Consider the following 14,209-nt stretch of genomic DNA (forward strand, 5'->3'; position numbering starts at 1 on the left):
GTGCTATAAAGCCCGAAAGTGTACCGTGGAGTCCGAGCGTCAAAGTCGAGGATGGCAAAGATGGCAACACGGACGGCCTTCAGCCTGCCCTGTTCATTTACGTTTTCTCTTCGCGTGGTAATTTGGTGAGTAGGTATGTGACCACTTTTGGCTACTTTTCTTGTTGGATCAGAACGACCAAAGCAAACAGGTGCATATGTAGGAAGTAGCCTCCTACTTTCTGTTCCGTTATTTTTGTCACCTTTTTTGTTTGTTTTGTTTGTTTGTTTGTTTGTTTGTTTATTGATTAATTTATTTTATGGACAGCAATTCATAACGTTAGAGTGGCTACTTAAGGTACTTTTTTTTGCAGAGGCAACTGGTCTGCTCACCTGAACCACTCCCAGTGATGTGACGCCACCTGGACCGTGACAACCAGATACACAGTACCGACAACAGAGATGAGAGACGCAATACTGTGGAATGACATTCCATCAGGTCAAGTCTTTTTTCAGGAGTAGTAGTTAGTCATTTTGGTCAACTCTTCCTGTGGATATATGTAAAATGTATCCACTTGGTTGTGCTTTTATTTTTTCTTTATTTTGCAATTAGAAGGCTATACTTATATTACTAAAGAATCTGACGTTTGTTTTTAAAAAATACATTTTATCCAGATACATAATGGTCTAAAACTTAATTGTTACTTAAAGTAATGTTCTTTAATTTAATTTTTATCACATTTTATGGATAACTGAACATGCTGTTTTTTTCTCTACTCCAGTCATCCTAAAAACTGGGAATTAAAGACAGGACTCAACATACTAAACAGATACAGTACATGGAGTTACTCAACTTGAGTTTTTCATTCTTTTCAAACTATTTATTTGCCAGAATATGTATCTATGTCTTTGTGTGTACATTTCATCTGTGCCTGAAAATACCTTAGGTTACTTATGAATGAAACTCCATATGGCAGAAGTGAACTTGCACACATTGTCTGTTTGGTGTACTTTTCTTGCTGCTGTTCTTACCAGGATCGTCTGTTGGGGTTGGTATGTAGGCAGTGTTGTTAGCTGATTGTTTTATACAGTCTGCAATCACTAACCATACTGCCAACACAACGGCCTTCAAGCAAACCTGGATCAACCCACTTCCTTTGCAGCCGCTGTATAGCCTAACATATGAGACAGAGTAATAACGTAGGCCTATTTGTTGTCATGGTTTAATGTCATGGTTTAATATGAGACTCTGAGACTGAAAAAGAGTAGCCGACTGTTTGGTCATCAGGCAGTGTAGTTAGCTGATTACAATGGTCAGTAATCACTAACCTCACTACCGGCTGAACAACAGGCATTGCACGTTTTAATTTATTTTTATTTTATAAGCTTGTAAAGAAATGCATATTCATAATAAATAAAAGCCTCGATTAATAAAGTGTTTGGCTTTTTCATTGTCTGTCTACATAGCCCGTGCGTGATGACATGTTTTAGTTAAGTCGCTAGTTTCAGTGAATGAACAGCTGCAGTCAGTGAATGAACAACAGAGATAGTCTAGATGGCAGAAATTCAGTTACTTTATTTGAACTATAGATAAGTCATAATTTTAGTTCTATTAAACCGTACGCACCTGTGTTATTTTAAACAAAGCATTGGCTGATTTAATTTATTGCTTCTAGTTAATATTTAGAATTTCTTGGCCACATTAATAGCGTCCCCTTAGCAAACTGCCATGTTTATTTCTCAGTTGCCCCATTCTGTCTCTAAGCAAATGCACGGACTAACAATAGCTTGCCACAAATAAACAAATTGAGCACGTCATTTGAAAACTATGCTTGCTTTGTGTTTCACATAATTTAAGCGCACTCTTTCCTTTGTCTTCAGGAAATTATCGTCTCCTTGACTACCGCGGCAAACAACGTTTGCTCGCCAACCATTTAGCGCTTGCAACTTGGTAACCGAGTAGAAAGACACCATGAATGAACAGCAAGGTATACACATTTCAGAACACCTTTCTGATTTTGAAAAACATATGATATTTGAAGGGTCATCGCAAGAAGACGTAGCTTACGCGAAGGTTTTCTGGAACTCTCTCTGCTTGCAGCCACCAATAGAGTCGAACTTGTTCTCTGTAGACATTAGACAGCGGCTGAAGATAGCCAAGGCAATGCGACGTGAGTGGCGACGTTCTGTGTGTTTGTTTTGTGTACCAGTGCGTAGATTGTCAAAAACAGCCCAAATATTTTAGATGGCTTGTATTAACCCCCTTTTGAGAATATATTAAGAAGGGTAGAGAAAAAATAGGGTAATTTAAAATTAGCCTGTTTTGGCCCTGTATGTAGGCCTAAATTAAATAGTACTTCTATTGTTTCTTTTTCTTAGCTACCCAAGAAAGTCTCAACCCCCCTACATACTCCAGTAAGTACCCTGTTTTCATCTAGGCTACATGTCCAGTCCCTTTTTTTGTTACTGCAGCTAATCTGACTATGTTCTCGACCAGAAAATGACGAGGTTCTTCAGAAGGCTTCCCTGAAACAGAGGCAGGACGAGAAGAAGAGATATATGGAAATGGTGAGGACTAGTCCCGCTCCAAAGCGCATCAGTCCGAGTTGAATTCCTTGATCAAGCGTTAAGTTTTATTAGGCTTGAATTGGCCCTAAGTGGAATGTCCGCGTCATGACTGCCTTAACGCTGACTCACGCAATAAATAGGATATGATGAGAAAATTCAAGAGAAAATGTTCCAAACTGCCGCCGCAGACCAAGTGATAACGTGGCAGATTGGCTCTTATTCCTAAATAGAGTACATCTGCATATCACTCTCAAGTGCTTCGTTATGTATCATAGTGCTCTTTCCTACTCTGTCCGAAAGAGGCCTCCATCACTTCTATATGAAAAGATGCAACGTAACAGTTATTTTGTTTTTCTCAAATATAAACGTTACAGTGGAAGTAAAAGAACATTTCAATTTGCATAAAATACGAACCTATTGAAGCAGGCCTATATTTATTTTAAAGTTAACCCAATTTTTATTCGAGTATTTAGAGAAACGAAATAACGTTCCTCCAGGACCATGGTGCAACGCAAAAGAACGCAAGTGCAGACAACAATAAAGACGTAATCAAGCACCAATAATCATTATAACATATAGGGCAACACCTACCAGGGCATGGTACTGAGTAAAATTAATTGATATGCAAAAGATTTAACATATATAAGTATTTAGCAGATATGAATACAGCAACAGCAGGCACTGAAGTAGCAGCCAGTACATCATGTAAGAATACACTATTTATTAAATGGAATACAATATTTATCAAAAGCTGTAGACTTTTAAAGCTTCAGTTATTTCTACAACTGACAACTAACAAACTAACTATAATACAGTTATAGACAGCCTACAGCATACAGCATATAGTCCAGTGAAAATTATGAAAATTATGTTTATATCATGCTGCATTACATAGTAAAAAGTAAGCATGTCGACCAGGATCATTTCTGAAAAAAAGAGCTTTTCTGGAAAATACAGCACTTTGCCATTAGATTGACTTGCAAGTTGAGCACATTATAGATGTGTAATTATACTGATGTAGCATAAGTCTAATTGCATTTTTCTTCTACTCTCCATAACTGCAGACAGCACTGATTGCTAGCCAGCATGCAGTGGGCAGTTATAAATCTGGGATGAAAGATGGTTTGAGATCAAAGGGGGGCATTTGCTGGGTGTAGACCTGGCAGGCAGAATCTGCTGCCTTTAGGCAAAAAAAAAGAGCCAGCGCACTGCATTAACAAAATGAGCCTCCTGCTGGCATAACGGCGCACTTAGGTCTACAGCATAAAGTGGCTTAGGCAGTATCATCCCCCCACACCCCTCCCACCGCCTCACCCCCCACCCCAGTGATTTAGGACAGCCCAGACTGGAACTGCCCTGGCTGGACTGGATTACAAACAGTGCTATGAATCCTTTTTTCAACTGTGGAACATGAGGACAGATAAGAAGATAATATCCAGCTTGCTCATATCTATCTTACACATCATGAACCATTGGCAGCCTTATTAAGTATAGCTCAGTGCAGATTCTGGGGAGGGTCGTCACTTTAAACAGCCTGATCCCCCTGTTTACGGCTCCTGATGTGCTGCTTGCCTCATGTTACAAGCTAATAAACATCCTCCCGACTGAGTGTCTATAGTCTGCGTGCACCTGATGCTTTTGCGACAAGACTAATGTGATAAAAGGAGTCTGGAGCGCTTTGATTTAGAGCACCCCATTGCTGTCTGTCCCATGTAAATTCTCCCTCTGCAGCACACCAGGGAGCCAATCCAGTAATGCTATCCCAGAGGCCGGCGTCTTTAACAGGCTCCTTAGCCCCACTTAGCCATGCGTTTGCATGGTGATTGATGTGCCTGTGGAGTCTCTGTCTCCGCAGCCTGCTAACCGCAGCCACTAATCGGATTAACGGGCCTAGGACTTGCAGCATGTGCTTACGGATCAGTCCATCTGAGAAGGACTGGGAGAATTTAGGAAGGTAGAGCTATCCTTCTGGGGCATTCCGCTAGAGTAAGAAGGTGAAGATCATTCTGGTTGAGACTGAAGCTTTAGAACAGATTCAGGATGCTGGCAGTGCCAAACAAGTGTACTTGAGCTCTGCTGGATTAAGAAAGGGCGCACAGAAAATCTTCCAGTGAAAATTGTATGCTTGAAAATGATTTGTGCCACCCTGAGTCAGGTGTTACTGTTATTCCTAACATTTAGCATGCCACCATCACAGTTCCTCTTGGCTCAGTAACAACTGAACCCCCAGTGTTGGTTGGATGTCCCAAAGGATCATGAAGTTCTAAAATTACTTAGTGTGAATGTTGAAATGTAACCTGCCTTGTATGCATTGATGTTAATTTCACACACTTTTAAGCTCCTGTTTTTTTTTTAACCTGATTGCGCCTTCATCAGCCAGCACAAGTCTGATACAATAAAAGGGAGTATTACTTTCAGAAGTAAATTAATAATAATAATAATAATAATAATAATAATATCACATAGCTAGATAGATAGAAAAATAGAAAACATATTTGGCTATGATACATCATCAGTGAGGATTCTCTATCAGATATAATTTTTGTTCAATGATTTGGTTTGAACAAAGTCTAAAATTTATTTGCTACATAAATGTTTCATTTTCAGGAGTCAGAATCTTATGTATTTGCCAGTGTGTTCTATATGGACCCATTGGTAAGTATCCCCTGGTCATTATCCATCATCTATCTCTCTTCTGTGCAACCCCCACCCCAACCGGATGATCAGCCTGGAAGTCCCTGGATGGATGGCCCTCTAGAGACCAGATTTGCTTCATACAACTGCTCTTAACTAATTGCTTCCCAAGCCCCTCAAAGGACAGAGCTATATAGAAATATGCAGGATTATTAGTAGGAGGAGCATTTTCCATCACTGAAACTCATCACTTGGTACTAGATCTAAAGACAATCATTTTAGCACCCAGTATAGAGAATCTGAATACGAAGATTTAGAACAAAAAGGTTTACACAGTAGATTCATGCTCAGATGGATGCATACTGTGTGTAATTTTATTCAAACAAGATGGTGAATGGAAGAACAGGTTTATTTCACTTTATGAGTGGTTTAGAGGAATGTACTATGAGTCTTATTTATAGCTAATGATATTATTATTTATAGCTAATGAATTTATAGCAAGTATTTTTGACATTGCATTACATTACTATAACTGATTAACCTGCTGTGAAATTATGTCTGCCTGACGAATGGCCACCGAGCTTGTATTAGGATTGGAATTAATCAAATGACATTAATTACAAGCCAGCCATGTAGCAAGAAACTGAGGATGTTAAATCAGTATTATAAGGCTTGTTTGGCAGTGGCAGCCAATGGCTGCCAGCAGAAGCTGGCTACTGCTTTCTTGGTATTGTGGAGATCACATGTACACAGGTCTGCGCTGGGCAGAGATACAGGTAGCTGAAATCAGCAGCTGTTATACAGCCCAGTGTTGATTTGTACTGTAGGTCTTACTGTGTGCCAGATCATTGCTTGCGTTTTTGTCTCAAAGGCGCAAAGACGAGATGTGATCATAGCGCTCTTAAGGAAGCAGAGAGAAGAACGAATTAAGGTAAGGTAGACTACAGATGTGAGACCCACTTGGGTCCTTTTATTTCTTTCTAGCTGCAAACTGAATGTGTGTGAAGCACTCAAGTGACTTTTCACTATAACAGCCTTTGCAGATTCTGAAGGAGCAGAAGAGTACTTATCTACAGATCAGAGTGTTTCATTTCTCTCCTGTCCATTAGAGTGTCCTCTCTCTCTCTCTCACACACACACGCACACACCACTTCTGTCTCTTTCTCTCTCTCCTCAGCACTTTTTCCTCAAAGCCTCAGCATTTCTGAGCGTGCCCGCCCCCATCTCAGTGTTGGGGGACGGAGTGGGCTAGAACATGTCTCTCTGCCAAGCTTTTATATTTCTCCCGTGAAAAGGGTAGTGGTTTGGAGCTTCTAGGCCTTATCATCTTGGTCACATGGAGTCGGAATGTCCAGAATAAACAGCACATGATCTTGCACACATTTTGTACATGTTTTAAGCCTTCTGCTGTTATCATATAAACAAGACATCTCTATTGTTACATGTTCCCAGCTAAACCTGTAAATGTCATGTTCATTCACACAACCATTTTGCTCTCCACAGAAAGAGATGATATCCCTTCAGAACAAGCCGAGACGATCTAAACCAACTGAGAGGTATAGCAGAAAGCCGACCATTAGACTCATTTAGAGACACTGCATCAGATAAATGATGCTTTAAATTGCTTACGATAAGAGGCATGGTGCATAATAGAGCCCTTCATTGATCGGGTAGATGTAGAAGCAGTAACTATACCCTGACTAGGAATTTACTGCTGGGGAAAGTGGGAGGAGAGAACTGTTATGCTGATACTGCTCCAATAAATCACTTGTAATTAAAAGAAAGGAAAACAAATAATACTCCTTTTTAATTCAGCATAGACATTGTTCACCTTTAACCGTACAGGTAATGGGAAAAGGGTTTGCATGTGTGTCTGTGCACATGCAAGAAACATAAAGAGACCATAATTTTTTTTTGCTAAGCACTAAATGTTTATTAAACAATTTTATTTCATTTAGCCATCCAGAGTCTTGAAATTTGCTGATTGATAGGGTGTTGTAAGATGAGTGATTCATTAAACTCATATTGATCATAAGTGTCTGATCTCCTCCCCTCTTTAGAGTTTCTCTCAAATGTAGAGCCCTGGGGAGTTGAGAGGAATCAGGATGGTTCAAACCTATTGATTTACTACAAGGACAGATAAAACATTAGTTGATTAATGTATGCTTCATATGGAAACACTTTTCCTCAGTTACCAAAGGTGGCAATACTAGTAGTGGTATTAGCTGGGAGCTAAAGCTTAGCACTTCTCAGCTGTTGTTAAAAATCTAATAGTGTATGTATATTTAACAGAGAGCCATGACAGTGCTGTATGAGGGGGGTACATAGGTTGTGGCAGTGGTTTCCAGTGCCAGTCATTTGGGCCCTATCCTGTTCACTTTTTTTGCATGTACTACACTCTATCTCAGTCGTTTGACGATGGGTTGAATGAATTGTGCTAGAGTAGGAAAATTAAAAAATATGCAAACGTGATAGAGTCCAGGCCTGGGTTATTGTCAGTGGTACGGGTGCCTGTACAGTGTACAAACAGTGCAGCACAGCAGCGAGTGGATAGACGACAGCATGGATTAGCTGGAATAGGGTAAAGCTTATTGATTATTTATGTCACTCAAGCAGCCTGCTTGCTGCTAACTGTGATCCATTGAATTGTGTTTTTATAGGCTTTCTCTGAAGACACCTGGAGAGATTCTGGATCAGAACATAGTGGATGTCCAAGAGCTAAAGTAATATGTTTCAGACATATGAAACAAACTAAAATGATTTTGTACAATGTGAGTTTGTACAGATATTTCTTGCCAACATCTCTATAAAATACATTTTTTAATTTAAAATATGCTATTCATGTGTAAGCCTGAGAGTAGAAGCCTTGTACCTGATAAGGTTGCCACTTTAATAACCTCTAAAGAGAGGATATCGCACTAACCAACAGGACATACGAGGGTTTGGGGATATGACACTACTACGCACAAAATTAAAACCATAACCTCCTAGCTAGATAACTGTAATTATTAAGTATTTCACCTGCTGATAAAATATATCATATAAATTAATGTTTCAATCACCAAGCTAGCACCTATTGCATTATTTAAGCCTGGCATAGTGGATATGGCAGGCATGAAATTCATCATTCCAAATCTTGTGGAAAAACTGAAGTAGTTTGTCTTTTTGGTAAGTTTACACTATTGCAAACATCCTAACAGACTAGCAATATTAATTAGTTAAAGCAATTAAACACAAGGTATTTACTTTGACGTGTATCACCTAGTCACACGATAAAATAATATTGATCGATAGAAAACAACTACCAGTTCACTCCAAAAGGATGGCAAAAAGGTTACCCGTCCAGGCAAAGGACAGGGCTTAGAAAAACAGTACTGTCCGGCCTAAAACGTCTGGCCACTATATCCTAGAAGCTCGCGATGTAGGCTGCTCGACAGTGACTTCGCACACGGTCAGTATTTGACCTGCTGATAGCTGATGACGTGGTGGTGATCGTCACTGAAGCCATCGTCGCTCGCCCGCGCATCATTCCAGCTTTCTGTGCGCTCGCAGAGATGCCAGCGACTGGCCAAAGAAGGGGTCTCAGTCTTCCATGAACAGAGCTCCCCCTTGGATATTCCCGGACTTAGGTTTAGTGCCAAGGTGTTCAGTGTTTTGTGTGTAACGGAGGCATGAGAAGAAACTAATGAAATGGATTTGATGACAGTGGTTGGTTTCGCTGTGCTGACAATCACTGTTCCAGCATTAGGAGCCAAAGTGCTCCGTGGTAAGTTCACATTTTCAAGCGTTTGTCCTAAATGGATTTATGTTCGAATATTCATCAGCATAGATATAAATCGCAGTTTTTAGTTTGTTTTATGCGTCTTGAATATAGAGTTTATTAAAAGTGTAACCTGTTGAAGACCCCTCCACTTACAGCAAATACTGCTGTTTGATTAGTAAAATAACGCAGACAAGTGGTTGATAAATAGACAGCGTGGATTATCTGGGTATGCAATACTGTGCGTGGTACTGCTTTGCTGCTGTAGCGTACGAAGCGCATTTTGCAACAAGTTGATATTAATTTTTATTAGGCTATATATTCACTTTATGCAGTCCATGTGTGTTTTTTCCATAATACCTGTAACCAAGCAGATGGTCCTTTCTGTAGACGTCCGAAATTGAATCTGGGAGTCGTGTGTGCTTCTTTTGATCATTAAAGAGTTTGTCCTTCCTTTACTGCACGTAAACCTGGCGTTTGGTCCATCCTCGTGTTTTGCAGAGATTTACGAGCCTAGAGGTAGGTCAGTGCAGACCGCTCTAATGAGAGATTAAAAATTGCATTCGTTGTATAGTGAGAATTTTTTTATTCTACAAGTAATGTAGAAATGGGTTTCTTTTAAAAATATTACATTGTCAGTTGTTCGAAAATATTGTTGTCGAAAATATACTGGTTTTTTTTCTCGATCTGTCCAGCTTTTAATTTAAATATTTAATTGTCATTAACATCCCAGTAATTGTCACACTCTGACAATGTTCTAACTTTAGGAAATCACTTTCCATAGGTTCATGTGTGCATGTGTACAACACAGCCTAAGGTAGCATGGAATTATCCATCTATTTCACATTACGTTGGACATTTTTGTGAATGAACACCGTGCGCACGCCTCTTCCCCTTTTTACAGGGCAACGGATCTGTAAGCGCGGCACTGATAAGCCCTGCTATAAAATCGCCTACTTCCAGGACATTCGTCGCAAAGTGAACTTCGAGGAGGCCACCCGATCTTGCAGAAGCGACGGAGGAGAGCTCCTGAGCATCGAATCGTCCACGGAACAGAGGCTGATCGAAGGTTTTATTCAGGAACTGAAAGCTTCGGACGGAGACTTCTGGATCGGCCTTCGCAGGGAGCCAAACTACGAAGAGACGATCGGAGACTGCGCATCTCAGTACTACTGGCTGGATAGCAGCCGATCGGATTTCAGGTCGGAGACATTTTCCACTGAGACTGCCAAGTTTCCATTCCAAAAACGATACAGAATAGAAGTCAGCAGATACGTTAGTTTAAAACAGTTAGAAACATTTCCTGCGGTGGAATAATTTTGCAGCGCCAGGGTTCTTGCTCTAATTTGTAGGGGTCTAAAATGGTCTTGAATGGTCTAATACTCATATATTAGTATATGTGTCATCGCTGAGTGCGATCGTTCTCCTGGGGGCAGGAATTGGCACCGGGACGAGCCCTCGTGTGGCTACGAAGTGTGCGTGGTAATGTATCACCAGCCGTCAGCTCCTCCGGGTCTCGGAGGCCTCTATATGTTCCAGTGGAACGACGACAACTGCGAGACCAAGAACAACTTCATCTGCAAGTATACCAAAGGTACGCAGCCCTTCGTATGCTTTTAGGAGCCACGTGTTTTTGTCGTCGTTGTTGTTGTTTGGGGGGGGGGGGGGGGGGGGCGCATTAGTGCCTATTCCATTATGCATTTAGTAATAATTTTAATATTCAAATCAAAGTTGAGGTTATGCTTACACTGCCCCTTTAATAATTTCTGTTGTACTCTGAAGCAAATCTGCTTTTTGATCTGTAGATCTTCCATACACCTGAAACTGGAGGAGACCTAGTTAGCCCATAGTCCTGAGCACATTAATGTAATTCTGTATATCTCCAAAGCCCCATTCTAAGTTGTGGACTTCTGATTCTGGTATGAATCCCAGCCATATCACTGTGATGCACAGAGGACCATTATGTCACCCCCACAAAGAGTGCATTGGACACCCTGTGTAGGCGGAATAAAGATCAGCTCAGACCTTGACCTAGTCCAGACCCAACAACAAAATTCATAAAAGATTCAGCAGTCATAGGACTGTTCCAGGGTGTTTTCATGCAGTGATAGTTACTGTGATATGCTTTCAGATAGAGCTCCAGTCCCCACCACTGCAGGGAACAGAACACATGCAGGTAATTTGTTAGAGAGATTGGAATCACTGCAGATGTGTACTTGCAGTAAACATTATTGATGTTTTATGAATTCTGTCGCTGAGTTTTTAATTCACAACCTGCCAGTCAGTCCAGGGTTTTGCTCTGTCCCAGATCCTAAGACAGTAATAATAGTGAACACCTGGGACAAGTGTACTAGGATTACTGAGTTATAGCAAAAACATGGACTCTCTGAGTTAGAGTCTCATGAAACATGTACACCATGACTGAAAATCATAAGGCATGTCGCATAGGTGCAGGCAAATAAGGACACCTAGTGGTTGAAAGATTAATTTGGAAGTAATATTTGGAAATCTTGGCACCAACATTGTCGTCATATTCCGCACTTTGTGCTGTACTAGTTCTGTTCATCCTTTAGGTCCCTTTTTCTTGTTGTATGTAGGTTCAGTTTATTAGAAGAATATTAATGCACAGCCATGAGTTCTGATGCCTTACTGTATTATTTTCCTCTTTTGTTTCAGACACGTTGCCAACAGCAAAAGTACCTATGAACCCCTCGGTCACAGTCTCCGATGATGATAGGATGAAGGTCGTTGTTTCTGAACCTACAGGTACAAAAGTTACGGCTGAATATGTTATATGAATAAGGTGAATTTATTCTTGATATTGTTTAATTGTGTTTATTATAAGACAGCAGGGTGGTTTTATCCCTTAAAGCATAGCCTTTTTTCATTTCTTTCAGATAACGTTCTCAACGTTGCATACTTTGTCCTCCCCACAATACCACTACTACTGCTCCTTATAGTTGCAACCGGAGTTTTCTGCTTCAAGCTGTTCACAAAAAGGTTTGCCTTTTATATTTCTTTTGTAATAAATGTTGATTGGAAGTACAGGATGGTGCCAAAAATGTGTACATTAAAACATGTGATTGTAAAATGCAAACCCTTTGTAATGTATTCTAATCTGTCTGTTCTTTCTATCTCTAACAATAGGTAAAATAAGTAGGTATTGTAATCTACCTGTCTACCTGCTCTAATCCCAGATTAATGAATGTCTTAACGAATGGCTGAACATGTTCTTCCTGAGAATATGTTCAAAACACATTGTCGCAATAGGTGGTTTGTTCCAGCATGACATCATCATTGTTGCCTCTGCAGGAAAAAGGAGCGTGAGGAAACCTCAGTTCAGGAGCCTGGCTACTGGGCATCGAATGATCGCTGCCCCAGTCCCAGCCCGGACGTGTACAACGTGATCCGCAGGCAGCACGAGGCGGACCTGGCCGGCACGCGCCCGGACATCAAAAATACATCGTTCCTGGGCTCGTCGCCCGACACGCCCACTGCCGACTATGACAACCTGGCCGGCCATGACACGGAGAGCGGCTTTGTCACACTGGCCAGCACTGAGAGTGGCTTCGTCTCCAACGACATTTACGAAACGTGCACTGGTGGCCGCAGCGGCAGCAAGTACTACCGTGAGCATGGCTGGCTGGACAATGAGCTGTATGGCTACTGAAGAAGAGGGGGGCGTGTCGTTGGGGGCGGGGCTGGACAACAAGCTGTACAGCTACTGGATAAGAGGGAGGCGGGTCTTTGGGGGCGGGGCTCGGCAACAAGCTGTACAGCTACTGAATAAGAGGGAGGCGGGTCGTTGGGAGCGGGGCTGGATAGTTTGCCGCTCTGATTAATACAGTAATGCAGCAGACACTTGATCAAGCAGCTCTTTTCCTTCTCACTTCCTTTCCTTTCCTTGCCTCTTTTTTTGGCCCTGCACTGCTGTTTGAACTTGAATGTTCAGCCAGATGATGGATTGGATGCCACCTTTCATTAATGTGAAGTTTCCTAAAGGCAGGGATTGATGACCAAAGTGGCCCAGAATTTTGGATTTCTCTAAATCCGTTTTTTAAGGATTAAGCTCAAGGCAATCATGGATGAGCATGGACTCTGGCATTGGCATGAAATCAAAGACAATTAATGCAAAGAAAGATGACACACAACTGTTATAAGTCTGTTAGAGTTTCTCAGTATGTTCTTGTTAATTCATTTAAAGTTAATCCTTTAATGACTGTTTATGCAAAGGGCTTCTGTTGTTGTATGCTTGTCAGCATCTTTATGGATTCCCATTACCACATATACTGTAGGTACTGTATGTTTAAGGGGATGATGTTTTTGGTGTTCTCCATCCCCTAATATGATTCTTGTAGGAATACTTACCATCTTCTGGTACCAAATGCCCCTGACTGCAAACAGCTGAGTCAGACTAATGTCTAATGGGGCTGAGGCAACAGGAAGTGAATTTTGTGGAAGAGCTAAGAGCAAGATAGTTGTGTATGTGCTCGCCTCCTCACTGGTGGGGTTGCATGGTCTTGTAATGCTGATCCTTCCATGTTGCAATGTTTGTTGTTTTGGGCTTGAGGATTAAAATATGACCTTCTGTACAACGGCTTGTAGACTGCCTGAGACATGACCTAAATCCAAATATTCTCTGCATTCTCTTTCAGGAACACAGGCATGTGTCTGCAATAATGTTGATTAAAACTATGAATAAACAAATTAAATCAGGTTTTATATATATATATAAATTTTATTTATTTTAATTTTTTTTCTATTAGGAGCACAGTGGCTGCTCCTATTTATGTGCATGAAATTGTTATAGCAATTTGTACGCAGTACAACCAGTAGATGCCGCTGGACACACAAGCGTTCTCAGTTCCCTTATATATGTACGCATTATAAAGCCTTATTCCGAGTTGTAATATGTTCACAGTGCAGATACACAATATATAATTAGTATAGGGCCTTCTTTTTAATGCAAAAGTAAATATCCTGGCTTCAATGTTAAGAAAGGTGTTTGAGGTGAACGTTATATAGTGGTTAATGCTTAATGGCGTGCTTCAAAGCGCATATTTTAGACGTTAATGAAACAATCTAGTTGGCAAATATTCATACATGCTCGTCTGCGCTCGCGAACTTACTGTCACCGAGGAGAAAGCAATAGCTGCTGATTGACGTATGAAGTGGATAAGGTTGTCTTGGTTACTAACTGCTCGTGGACTGTGGAACTGCTTCTGCGGGATCCGCCCCCTTTATAAAATCCCTTTAGCACTGACGTCAA

The 14,209-nt window shown here is 40.9% G+C and overlaps 2 protein-coding genes across 7 annotated transcripts; both read left to right on the forward strand.

The window, feature by feature from the left end:
* hoatz (HOATZ cilia and flagella associated protein) lies at positions 1-7,952 on the forward strand. Of its 3 annotated transcripts, XM_081720014.1 has the most exons (9): positions 1-133; positions 353-1,966; positions 2,080-2,149; positions 2,358-2,393; positions 2,476-2,546; positions 5,154-5,201; positions 6,052-6,111; positions 6,684-6,736; positions 7,841-7,952. In XM_081720014.1, the coding sequence occupies exons 2-9, from the start codon at positions 1,955-1,957 to the stop codon at positions 7,905-7,907; spliced, it is 417 nt and encodes a 138-aa protein (XP_081576140.1). In that variant the 5' UTR covers positions 1-133; positions 353-1,954; the 3' UTR covers positions 7,908-7,952. The 3 variants fall into 3 exon arrangements, with proteins under 3 accessions (XP_081576140.1, XP_026887636.1, XP_081576139.1); XM_027031835.3 differs by having other exon boundaries at positions 49-1,966; XM_081720013.1 differs by lacking the exons at positions 1-133; positions 353-1,966 and having other exon boundaries at positions 1,973-2,149.
* A 566-nt stretch (positions 7,953-8,518) lies between these two features.
* layna (layilin a) lies at positions 8,519-13,652 on the forward strand. 4 transcript variants are annotated; one of them, XM_035526710.2, is made up of 8 exons: positions 8,527-8,946; positions 9,442-9,459; positions 9,845-10,142; positions 10,377-10,534; positions 11,072-11,116; positions 11,617-11,706; positions 11,838-11,940; positions 12,253-13,652. In XM_035526710.2, the coding sequence occupies exons 1-8, from the start codon at positions 8,871-8,873 to the stop codon at positions 12,608-12,610; spliced, it is 1,146 nt and encodes a 381-aa protein (XP_035382603.1). In that variant the 5' UTR covers positions 8,527-8,870; the 3' UTR covers positions 12,611-13,652. The 4 variants fall into 4 exon arrangements, with proteins under 4 accessions (XP_081576137.1, XP_081576138.1, XP_035382603.1 ...); XM_081720011.1 differs by lacking the exon at positions 11,072-11,116 and having other exon boundaries at positions 8,519-8,946; XM_027031820.3 differs by lacking the exon at positions 9,442-9,459 and having other exon boundaries at positions 8,529-8,946.
* The last annotated feature ends 557 nt before the right edge of the window (positions 13,653-14,209 follow it).

The sequence above is a fragment of the Electrophorus electricus genome, chromosome 8, assembly GCF_041902795.1.
Source record: "Electrophorus electricus isolate QZ-2024a chromosome 8, ASM4190279v1, whole genome shotgun sequence".
NCBI classification, from domain to species: Eukaryota; Metazoa; Chordata; class Actinopteri; order Gymnotiformes; family Gymnotidae; genus Electrophorus; species Electrophorus electricus.